At 38.9% G+C, this 12,314-nt stretch overlaps 1 protein-coding gene across 1 annotated transcript in view; it reads left to right on the top strand.

The window, feature by feature from the left end:
* The window catches only part of plekho2 (pleckstrin homology domain containing, family O member 2), a 30,638-nt gene extending 23,640 nt beyond the window's left edge, over positions 1-6,998 (top strand). The window contains exon 6 of the mRNA XM_073836437.1: positions 612-6,998. Coding sequence (XP_073692538.1) covers positions 612-2,201 — 1,590 coding nt within the window. The 3' untranslated portion in view covers positions 2,202-6,998. The remainder of the gene's footprint in view (positions 1-611) is intronic.
* The last annotated feature ends 5,316 nt before the right edge of the window (positions 6,999-12,314 follow it).

The raw sequence follows: 12,314 nt of genomic DNA, 5'->3' as shown, positions 1-12,314 counted from the left end.
AATAGAAAGATCCAAAGATCAGCATTTATCTACAATAAAAAGCTTTTGTAACATTTTACACAATACCACACATAGCTTGGATTTTTTTTTAGAGAGAAATTAAAGAAATTAATACTTTTATTTAGTAAGGATGCTTTAAATTTATCAAAAGTGATGATAAAAGCATTTATAATGTTGCAAAATATTTCTGTTTTAGATAAATGCTGTTCTTCTGAACTTTCTATTCATCAAAGAAACCTGAAAAAAAATTCTACTCATCTGTTTTCAACATAATATTACTTATAAAATGTTTTTGAGCAGCAAATCAGAGAATTCTAATGATTTCTGATGGATCATGTGACTGGAGTAACAATGCAAAAAAAAAACTCTGCTTTGAAATCACTGGAATAAAATATTTATTCAAATAGGTTTGGTTAAACATTTATCCCACTGCTGGGTCAAAACAACCCAGTCGTTGGTTTCATCTATATTTCACCCAGCGGTTGTATTTAACCTAGCATTTTAAGAGTGTACTGTCACTTTTGATCAAATTGATGGATACTTACATTAACTTGCTAAAAACAATAAGCCAGACATATTCTCTAAATCTAATATTCTGTCTATTCATACAGGTTGCGAATGTTTCAAGTGATGGAATATTGAGACTAGACCTTGATGGTGAAGTTACCATGCCGAATGGAACTCATGGCTCGACAACAGAAGAGGATAAACCAACCGAAACTTCTAAACCATCTGTGGCAATGAACAACATTCCAGAGGAAAATGATGACGAAGAGCCTACTCCCCAGAAGAAAGTTATAAAGCCACCTATGCCACCATCAAAAGACAACAAACCCAGTGAAACTCATAAAGAGGAGGAGCCCAAAAAGGAGGAACCTGCAGCTCAAAAGAAGATGCCACCGATGCCTCCATCAAAGGAGTCTAAACCTTCCGTCTCTGTTGACAAGGCTGCTGTAGAGAAGAAAGTGTCAGACAGTAAAGAGGAGATTGAAGCAGAAAGCACTGACTCTCCCGAACTAACTCCTTCCACCAAGAGTGCCCAGCCCCCTACTCCTCCTTCCAAACAAGTGAAGCCTAACCAACCAGTAACACCAGCCACAGTCACAATAGAGGAAAAAGAGGAGGAGGAGGTTGATGGTGAAGGTACCAAGGTAGATGAAGCTTCAAATGAGAAAGAAGACCCAGATAAGTTAGAAGAGGTAGAGACCTTTGTTCTATCCAAAAAGGTTATGAAACCACAAGTAGTGATGTGGGATTCACCCACTATACCATCAAAGGAACCTAGTGCTGAACAAGGAGTGCAAAACTCAAAGAAAGCCTCTGATACCACTGGAGAAGTTGCAACCTCGTCAGAACCTCCCCAACTTAACCTTACTCCACTTTCAACCCCTGAATCTGTAAAGAAGAGCCCTGGGCCCCCTGCTCCACCCAAGAAGAAGCCATTTAAGGCCCCTGCCAATAAGGAGGACACTCCTGCACAAAGTGACCCATTGGTCCTAACCCCCTCCACTGTTTCATCTTCAGAAACTGTTGACATCAAATTGACGACTCCCGAACCCAAAACTGAGCCAGTTGCTGACGTGTTAAGTGAAGATTTGGAGGAGAAGTCTTTGGACAGTGGTCAGCACTCGGGAGAGGAGTCTGAGACCGGTGACCCTGTTACGCCATCCTCCGCAAAGCTCAAAGGAAGTTCCCATGGACTAGATTTGGAGACCAGTGAGGATGATCTAGAGCCATCCGACAGCAAAGCCGAGAGTTTGGAGGAGCCATCATTAGAAGCCCCGTCCACAACCCCAAAGACCTCAGTCTTCCATGCACATCCAACCCCAAGCCAATGTGCCAACAAGTCCTTGAACTTCACCATGCCTCTCAAGCATTCCTCCAAGACCCGCTCCGCATCCCTAGGCGACCTCCTTGCAGAGAATGCAGAGAAGATGGAAAGCAAGGAAAAACAGATAATTAAACCACATGGAAGTGATGTAAAGGATTTACAAAGCAAAGTATCTTCTGAGATCAAAGAGACTGGAGAGCTGCTGAACGCGATTGCGATTGCACAGAGCGTCGAGACGGAAACAAAGGGTGATGCAAGCCCAGAGATTTTGCTCTCTGCAGCAATGGAGAAGCTCAGGAAAGCTGATCAGTTCTTGAAGGAAGCCAGGAATCTTAAAGATCTTAATAATAAAAACAGATTAAGTTTGTAATAGTAAGTGTTGGTGCAAGGAACCTGTTGGGATGATCTATGCTGAAATTGCAATTTTACAGTATACAAATGATCAAATGCAATTCTAATCTCCAACCATTTTCAAATCTCCAAACCTCGCAAGGCTAAGATTCCTTTAAGGCCCAGGTATACTTCTCTTTCTGCATTCCACTTCGTTTCGCTCACATCTTTGAAGGTATACTCAACCGCAGATGAACACAGATGGATGAGTTCGACACATGCTTAGTAACTGCCTGCGCTGTTGTACATGGACCGTTTGCATTGACACAAAAATTGGGCTGCATGCAAATGATGTGCATCTACGTCTGCGGACACTTCAAATGACTAAAATTGCATCACGTGGACAGTCTGCGGAAGTCCAAAGTATATGTTAGGCTCCAAAGTTTTGGTTATGTAGCTGTATAGCCTCTACAGCAGGCACAGGCAAACTTGGTCCTGGGGGGCTTGTGTCTCTGCAGAGTTTAGCTCCTGCCCTGATCAAACACACCTGAACAATCTAATCAATGTCTTCAGGATTACTAGAAGGCTGCAGACAGCAGACAGAAAGTTTTATCAGGGTTGGAGCTAAACTCCGCTGGGACACCAGCCCTACAGGACCAAGTTTGCCCATGTCTGCTCTACAGCAGAGTTTTTCAAATCTGGTCCTGCAGAGTTTAGCTCAAACCCTGATAAAAATTACTTGCCTTTGATTTTCTAGGGATCCGGAAGACCTTCATGAGCTTGCGCAGGTGTTTTTGATTAGGGTTGTACATGGACTATCAATGCAGATACAAAAATTGGGCCTCTAAACTTAGTTCTGGGAGGCCGGTGTCCTGCAGAGTTTTTAGTTCCAACTTCCCCCAACACACCTGCCTGGAAGTTTCTAGCATGCCAAACAAGACCTAGGCATGGTTACTTTTGTTCAGATGTGTTTTATTAGGGTTGGAGCTAAACATAGTTTAATTCCAGCCCTGCTCCAACAGACCTGTCTGTAATTATCAAGTGCTCCTGAAGACCTTGATTAGCTGATTCAAGTGTGTTTGTTCAGGGTTGGAGCTAAAATTTGGAGGAAGATCTCAAGGAACAGGACTGGGCAACCCAGCTCGAGATCAGAGTTTCTCAAGAGGCCCTCGAGGTCCACTTCCATGCAGAGTTTAGCTCCAATCCTAATCAAATTCATCTAAAATATACTTTGGGTTTGCAGCTGAAGTGTCCAAACTTGGTCCTGGAGGGCCGGTGTCCTGCAATTTTGCTCCAACTTGCCTCAGCACACCTACCTGGAAGTTTCTAGCATGCCTAGGAAGACCTAGGCATGGTTCAGGTGTGTTTTATTAGGGTTGGAGCTAAACTTTGCAGGACACCAGCCCTCCAGGAATTAGTGTGAAGACCCCTGCTTTACAGTTTCGGTAATGTAGCCTCTAGATTAGGGGTGCAGTCCAGTCCGGTTCATGGAGGTCTACCTACCTGCAGAGTTCAGGTCCAGCCCTGCTCCAACACACCTGTCTGTAATTATCGAGTGCTCTTGAAAGTCTTAATTAGCTGATTCAGGTGTGTTTGATCAGGGTTGGAGGTGAAATTGGCAGAAAGATCTCAAGGAACAGGACTGGGCAACCCAGCTCGAGATCAGAGTTTCTCAAGAGGCCCTCGAGGTCCACTTCCATGCAGAGTTTAGCTCCAATCCTAATCAAATTCATCTAAAATATACTTTGGGTTTGCAGCTGAAGTGTCCAAACTTGGTCCTGGAGGGCCGGTGTCCTGCAATTTTGCTCCAACTTGCCTCAGCACACCTACCTGGAAGTTTCTAGCATGCCTAGGAAGACCTAGGCATGGTTCAGGTGTGTTTTATTAGGGTTGGAGCTAAACTTTGCAGGACACCAGCCCTCCAGGAATTAGTGTGAAGACCCCTGCTTTACAGTTTCGGTAATGTAGCCTCTAGATTAGGGGTGCAGTCCAGTCCGGTTCATGGAGGTCTACCTACCTGCAGAGTTCAGGTCCAGCCCTGCTCCAACACACCTGTCTGTAATTATCGAGTGCTCTTGAAAGTCTTAATTAGCTGATTCAGGTGTGTTTGATCAGGGTTGGAGGTGAAATTGGCAGAAAGATCTCAAGGAACAGGACTGGGCCCACCCTGCTCTAGGGTTTCTTCTCTGCAGAGTCTAGCTCCAACCCAAATCAAACTCACTTACCTGGGATTTTCTAGTGATCCTGAAGACCTTGAAGAGCTTGCTCAGGTGTGTTTGATCAGGGTTGTACATGGACACAAAAATTGGGCTTTTTTATTTAGGGTTGGAGCTAAACTCTGCAGGACACCGGCCCTCGAGGACCAAGTTTGGAGACTCCTGGTTTAGAGTTTTGGTCATGTACCCTCTAGATCAAGGGTGGCGAACGTCAGTCCTGGAGAGCCGCAACTCTGAAGAGTTGTGCTTCTACCCTAATCAAACACACCTAAACAAGCCAATCAAGGTCTGAAAGGTTACTAGGAAGCGACAGGCAGGTGAGTTTTTATTAGGGTTGGAGCTGAATTCTGCAGGACTGCCACCCAATCTTGTTCCTGGAGATCTACCTACCTGCAGAGTTCAGTTCTAGCCCTGCTCCAACACACCTGTCTGTAATTATCGAGTGCTCCTAAAGATCTTAATTAGCTGATTCAGATGTGTTTAATGAGGGTTAGAGCTTAAGTTTGCTGGTAGATCGATGTTAAGGTAGAGGACTGGGCAACCCTGCTCTGGATCAGGTTTCAGATCCTGCAGAGTTTAGCTCCAACCAAAAACAAACACACCTGAACCAGCTAATCAAGATCTTAATGGGTATACTTGAAACTTCCAGGCAGGTGTTTTGAGGCAAGTTGGAGCTAAACTCTGCAGGACACTGGCCCTCCAGGAACAAGTTTGGTCACCCCTGCTCTAGATGGTGACGCTGCAGGCTTGTGTGTTGTCGGTAGGAAGACAAACCTTTTTCTCTCCAAATTAAGTAAGAGCTAAATTTGTACATGCTACATTTTATTTTGTGGAGAAACATGCAAAATTTTCTAGCCAGTTAGCATACCTACTGTTGTGTCATGTAGTGTGGTTTTAGCTTGCTTTAGTTGCTCCAGCTTCGATCTCACTTTAGGCTTACTGTGTTTCTTATTCCATAATTTTAGTTATTTGGCACTTTGTTAGATAGATTTAACCCCCCATAAATTACATGTGCACATAACCACTATAAAGAGAAGTTAGTGTTTGACACTTTTAACACTTTTTTTTGAAGGGAGATGTGTTGTATGCTGAATTTTGCACTGCAACTTTTGTGTAAAAAGGAGTTGAAAACTAAGAGTCGTCATTTATGTTTATACTAAGTATGTTTTAAGCAGAAGTCTCAGTTTCCCTCCAATTTTTCAAAGCCACTTTGCTAAGTTAGGCCAAACTGACTTATATCACCGGACCCTTTAGCCCCACACCTCTCTTCAAAATTCGGCCCCTTCAAAGCATTCTCAGCCAACCTGAAAATGCAAGATAAATCAAGTAGATTTTTTTTTTTTTGGCCCCCACCCGCAAATTCTTTTTTTTTTTTTTTTAAGTGTTTCTTAAGACACCTTTTTAAGTAATATCTGTAAGGTAGGATAAAAAAAATAAAATTACAGCACCTTAAACTTATGATATATAAAGGTTAATAATCAGTTGAAAACCAGTTGAGCCGCATCGCTATATATTTCCTGATCAATGTGTGTTGTATAAAGTGCAGGTTAGAGTTGACAATTAGACTTTAGTTTTGTTTTAGCATTCAGTTCTGAATGATTAATGACTACCTAATATAAAAATATCCAAAGTAATTAGTTTAAGGCATCCTTGTTGAACAGAAGTATTAATTTCTTTCAAAAATCTTTTTAACCCCAAACTTTTGGATGGTAGTGTAGGAGCTACAACTGTAAGTTTTAACACCTTCATTTTCTGCCAGCCTTGCCTAAAAATGTTTGCACATGGTAGCACTGCAAAAAGCCACATAATCATGCAAAGAGTAGTTAATAGTATCTTTCTTGTGTTCGTTGTCATGCTGATGCAGTGGGTACAGCGGTTCCCCGTTCACACAGTCTATTAATAATCGACAGATACTAGTTTCGTGCTACACTTCGCCTTTAGTTTCTTCATGCAGAGAAAGCTGGTTAGCAAAGGCTATTATGGGTAATAGTTACAGACTGTCTGCAAAACCAACTGTGTAGAAATTGCTAACACAAGTTAGTTTTACTTCAACTTATTCTAGACCTAACAGAATCGAGAATATTCCCATGATGAAACGTCTTTTTTGTGGTACCATTCTGTAAGATATGATCTTACATGTAAATAGTCCTTGATATAAAGTACATAGTCTTTATAATGAGATTTGTGTTTAGTTCTTTGTCCTTTTGCAGTACATTTAGTGTTTCTTTTGCTAATATTTCCCTTTGAAGTTTCGATTTGTATCATTTAGCTCATATTTTTAATGAAACTATAGCTCAGTGAATATTTGAACATTCTGTTGTAAATAACACGGCCACCAGGGAAAATGCTTAATATTTAAGTTATTAATGTTCTGACATATTCATTTGTATTGTCTGTCTAAAACAAAGCTTAAAGAACAAATTTAGAATGACTGTTTACTGTTAAATGTTTACTGGTGAAGTATGAAGAGGCAGATGGTTTTATTGTCTTACAGTATCTGTTAATTGCATTTACTAACTGGACTAATATTTTTTTAATCTAAATGCATATTAAATGTGCATAAATGGGAAATAATTGCTTTGCAAAGCATGTCTTAATAAAGACAAAATGTCTTTAATATTCACTGTCTTATGGATCCTTTGTGACTTTATCTGTCCTTTTTTAGGCCTATTTATGAAATGTCATAAGCCGAACATGTTTTTGAAAGAAGTGGATACTTATCAAACCTGCATTAATCAAAATTAATGTCAAATAATATTTTTTAAATGCTATGTTTGAAAAAAAATTTACTTTCAACAATGGCTTTGCATTAAACATTCTAGTTTAAAGTTTCTTTTATTAACATAATTTATATTAAAAGCAATAGCATCATAGATGTATGAATGTACACACACATTGTATATACAGTATGTAAAAGTGAGTACACCCCTCACATTTCAGCAACTATTTTAGTATATCTTCTCATGGGACCATACTATAGAAATTAAACTTGGATATATTTTAGAGTAGTCAATGTGCAGCTTGTATAGCAGTATAGATTTACTGTCCCCTGAAAATCACTCAACATACAGCCATTATTGTCAAAATACCTGGCAACAAAAGTGAGTCCACCCTAAGTGAACCTGTCCAAAGTTTCAGTATTTTGTGTTAGCACCATTGTTATCCGGCACTGCCTTAATCATCCTGGGTATGGAATTGACCAGAGCTGCACAGGTTGTTGCTGGGATCCTCTTCCACTCCTCACTGTGCTGCTGGATGTTAGACACATGGTGCTCCTCCACCTTATGCTTGAGGATGCCCCACAGCTGCTTAATGGAGTTCAGGTCTGGAGACATACTTGGCCACCCCATCATCTTCTCCTTCAGCTTCCTCAACAAGACAGTTGTCATCTTGGTGGTGTGTTTGGGATCATTATCATGTTGAAAAACTGCCGTTTGGCCTAGCTTCTGGAGGGGAGGCATCATGTTCTGCTTCAGAATGTACAGTACATAATGGAATCCATGGGTATTTCTTATTTTTGCATCCTCGTTTCCTTTCCTTGCGTCTTAGCTCCACCCCCTTAGGATACGAGGGAAGGATTTAAGGAAAGGAAATGAGGATGGAGGAATCAAAGGATGAACATTGGAATATTCTTGACCACTCAAGCGTCACTTCAAAACGTCATCAGCATATGTTGTTAAAGTTCCTTATTCCATGGAATGTCTGGATACTGGATTCTGATTGGCTGGCAGGTGTGCAGTAAAACCGTTTAATGCACAGGTAGTTCCAAGTCAGTTTAATCACCGTTCTATATTAATGCGCTGCTTTAATTGATGCACGCAAAAGCAGAGAGAGAGAGAGAGAGAGAGAGATCGCATTGTGCTGCGTACATACATAAACTTCTTGTCAGCGTTTGCCTGCGATCCTTATTAAAATAGCCTAGATACTAGATCGCTACATTATATTCCTCAGCAACGGGGTGGTAAAGCTGCTGTTGTTGAATGAATTGTTGTTTGTAGCAGGGCTCTCAAGTTTTGGAAAAAGTTTGGAGTGAGATTTTATCTGTTAGGGGAGGAGCCACTCAAATATCTGCAGCAGCGGCCCCTCGGCCCCACGCAATTCTCTCCAGTTTTTGGTAAAAGTTCAACTATCTATTGTTCATAATTAACCTGCACAAAATAAAAAATATAACAACTGGTAGATCTGATAAGTCAAATTCATGTATCAAAAGTAAAAATAGAAATTTGGCCCCAAACGAGCAAACTAAACATCAGTGCTCAATGCACATACTGTAAACATACATGAGGATTGCAGAACTTGCTCATAGCATGTATGTCAATCTGTGTGTGTTTGTGAAAGAGAGAGGGTACATATTTCAGCTTACTAATGTCATTTTGTATTTCAAGTGTTTATTGCACACTTTGATGCCTTGATGACAGTGGTAGGGGCTTGAACTTAGCTAGAGTAATTAGTTACATGTAACTGGATTATGTAATTGAATTATAAATTACATTTAACTAATCTGTTACAGTTACTAAGAAATAACAGATATAGTTAAATTAGTTACTTTTAAAAATGTTTACAATTACAAAGTGGGTTACATGTAAATATTTTGATTGATTTGTTTCCCAAATCGCATTGACTGCTTTAACCCTCTGGGCCTCTTCGGTCATTTTTGACCGAAAAATTTTATGTTTTGAATTTTTAAAAATCGTAGCTTCATCAGAATGAGATGACACTTGGTGACTTTTGTTGCATTAGCTATGTGAGTACAAAAAAAAAATCAGTGACATGATTCGGATATGTTAAAGGGTCCAAAAAAAAATAGTCACACTTGGCTCCTTCGCGGTCAAAAATGACCGACATAGGAAATGAATGGGAAATACGACAAAATGTGATAATTCAGATAATCTTTTGGTAATACAATCTACAAATGAGCAACTGTGCTGAAAAGAAGTGTTCAGCAAGCAAGGACTGACACTCTAAAATAAGAAAAGTACAGAACTGACACACACATGCACACACACACGCGCACACACACACACACAGACACACACACACACACAGACACACAGAAATAAGCAGAAAAATGCAAAACCTGATATTTATCCAATCAAAAAAAATCTAAACCTTGCCAAAATTTATCTTTTAGAATGTCTGAATATATTTCTAAATGCAAAGCCTAATAAAATGAAGAAACAATAAAAAGAAAAAAAACAATAGGAATCCCAAAGCCCCTGTATATATGTATATAGGGAGATACAGGAGTTTACATGGCATTACACAAGTTTTTATTTTTTATGCCACTAGATGGTGCAATTTTCAATTTAAAAAAATGGATTTTAAATGCTTTTACTCTATTTTAATGTGAAATGTTGTATTTATTGAAAGATAATAAATACATAATTAATTAAAAAATATAATATAAAATATAAATCTACTGGGAAAAAATTGCTCATTAAAACTGTATAAATATTGCATAGATTCATAAAAAATGCTCAAAATTCTAAATAATAATTACAAAATATTATTGAACAAAAATATATTTAATTGATTTTCCTGAAGAAAAAAAAAAGTTACTTTTTAAGGCTTCGGTCACTTTTGACCGCGAGGGAGCCAAGTGTGACCCCTTAATGAGGAGGCCCAGAGGGTTAAAATAAGAGACACCAATGTTTCAGGAGTTAAACAGAGGTGCTAAAGATTTTGTGGTGGCTGTGCTTTAAAATTAAATTATTATAATCTTATTTCAAGTGATGAAGGATTTTGTAAAATTGACAGTAATAGTGTTGAGTGCTACTGTAAGGTAAACCTGCCTGCTTAAAAAGTTTTTAAAAGGATTAACAGTTGAAAACATTCCTTAGAAATTTAGTAATCAAATGTAATGTTACATTACCTCTAAAGCAACTGAAATAGTTACACTACTTTTAAATTACATTTTAAATAGGGAAATTTAATCTGTAGCCTATTACAGCCTATTTCCAAAATAACCTTCCCAACAATGTTGATATGTATTTTGAAATATATAAAACAATTTATTTTATTTGGATGAATTTGTCTGTCTTTTTTAGCAGATTTACCAATTATCTTGTCTTTTCCTTAATTTCAGGCCCACAATTAGTTAAAGCTGTTGAAGAACTAATAATTTTGCACAAATTTGGCTGTAATCCCCAACATAAATTCTCACTATCTTTGATCACAGGCAAGTGATTTTTTCTAGGAATCGTAAAATGGAAAAAATAAATAAATAAATAAAAATAAATATGAAAAACCCTGCTGCATTTATTTAGTTTCTAGTAAATACAAATGGCAACGTCCGCTCCGAGACCGCAACGCGACCACCTCCTCAACTGTAGTAAACGCTTCCACTGCGAGAGAAAGCCGCAGACCCGCAACGATTCCACCGCTGGCCTTGTCCCGTGTGTGCGCGTCTACGTTGCCTAGTGACGAACGTGATTGTAGCGGGATCACGTAATATACCAGAAAACAACAAATTCTAATTTTTTGGCTGGTAGGTGCCATTTAACTCTCAAGACAGCTATGAGCTTGGCAGATTACCTCTCTCTGCAAAGCCTGCACCTCGTCCATTTACGCCATATAGCGGGACAAGTTATCCCTTACTTTTCAGCGTGAGAAATACAAGGTGTGGCGTGAGAGCGTGTGAACTGGTTGAAATGCGTGAGTCTCACGGCGAATGCGTGAGACTTGAGAGCCCTGTTTGTAGAGAGAGACGCACAGCATGCAGGCAGGTAACGTTACGCACACACACAACTGTCATCTCTCTTGCCTTTACACTCTCTCTTGGTCGATCGATAATCTACTGAAACAAATGCTATATTTCATTCAAATAAATGTGATTTTTACCGGACTATTTAATCTCTGAGTCTGATTTGAAGCGGCCAGAATGCTAGAGCTGCGTGTCATAACTGACGAAAATAACCGTCTTTTTTATCCATTCAGTCAAAATTTGCGCTGCAAATATCAATCCTAGTTTTAATTTGTCTATAACCATGGAATAAGCGGGATAATCAACGGCTTGCCGTGCGTTAAAGGATTTAAAATGCACTTCGCGGAGGCAACCACCTATGGCGAGTGGATCGTGCCACGGATTACCAGCCGAAGGCGACGGTCGTGTACTTTTTCGTTTGAGAAGGGTTACGTCGCCACACAGACGCGTGACACCAACGCCGTGGAGAAGTACGTCGCCTCCTCAACAGACGCGTGATAAGTTACGTCGCCTCAATAGACGTGTGAATAGAATTTCCCCTCGGGGATAAATAAAGGAATTCTGATTCTGATAAGAATGTCTCTGTTAGGTTTGTTGAATTTGTAATACATTGTCAGCACAGCGGTAATTTCCCCAGTTTCATACAATAAAAATCAAAGATGAACATGTTTATTTAAAATCAAGTAACATAATAAGTAATTAAACAATACCTTAAGTATATTTTGATGGATATAGCCTTGTGTTTTATTTTATTTAAAGGGATGTATTTGCATTTTACTTAAAGGGATAGTTAACGAAAATGAAGAACTTCAAAACCAAGTAATCACTACAGGCTAATCATTTTAATTTCATTTCAGTCCTTTTGTTATTTTCTTTCTTCTGTGAAACAAAAGTTTTTGTTTTTAAAATCTCATCACTTGAAGGCACTGTTCATACTCTCCTTGCACATGGAATAAAGCTAAGAATGAAATCATAAGTTATGGATTGTCAGAATACTAGATCAATAGAAAAAAAATCATAAGAATAAAAATCAAAGTACACTTTCATTTTATTATCCAATAATTTTGATGACTAAAAAAATACAAAATAGACACAATGTTTTTAAAATAATTAATACATTTTACAGCATGAATAAAAATCCCAACAAGAACAATACATAATGTTTCAGATAAATGTTTAATAATTTAATAACAAATTGTAAAATGCAATAAAAATCAGGAATCTGTAAATTTGA

This window comes from Garra rufa, chromosome 3 (genome assembly GCF_049309525.1).
Source record: "Garra rufa chromosome 3, GarRuf1.0, whole genome shotgun sequence".
Taxonomy (NCBI): domain Eukaryota; kingdom Metazoa; phylum Chordata; class Actinopteri; order Cypriniformes; family Cyprinidae; genus Garra; species Garra rufa.
Note: the sequence above shows the minus strand (reverse complement) of the source record. Positions and strands in the feature narration are given on the sequence as shown.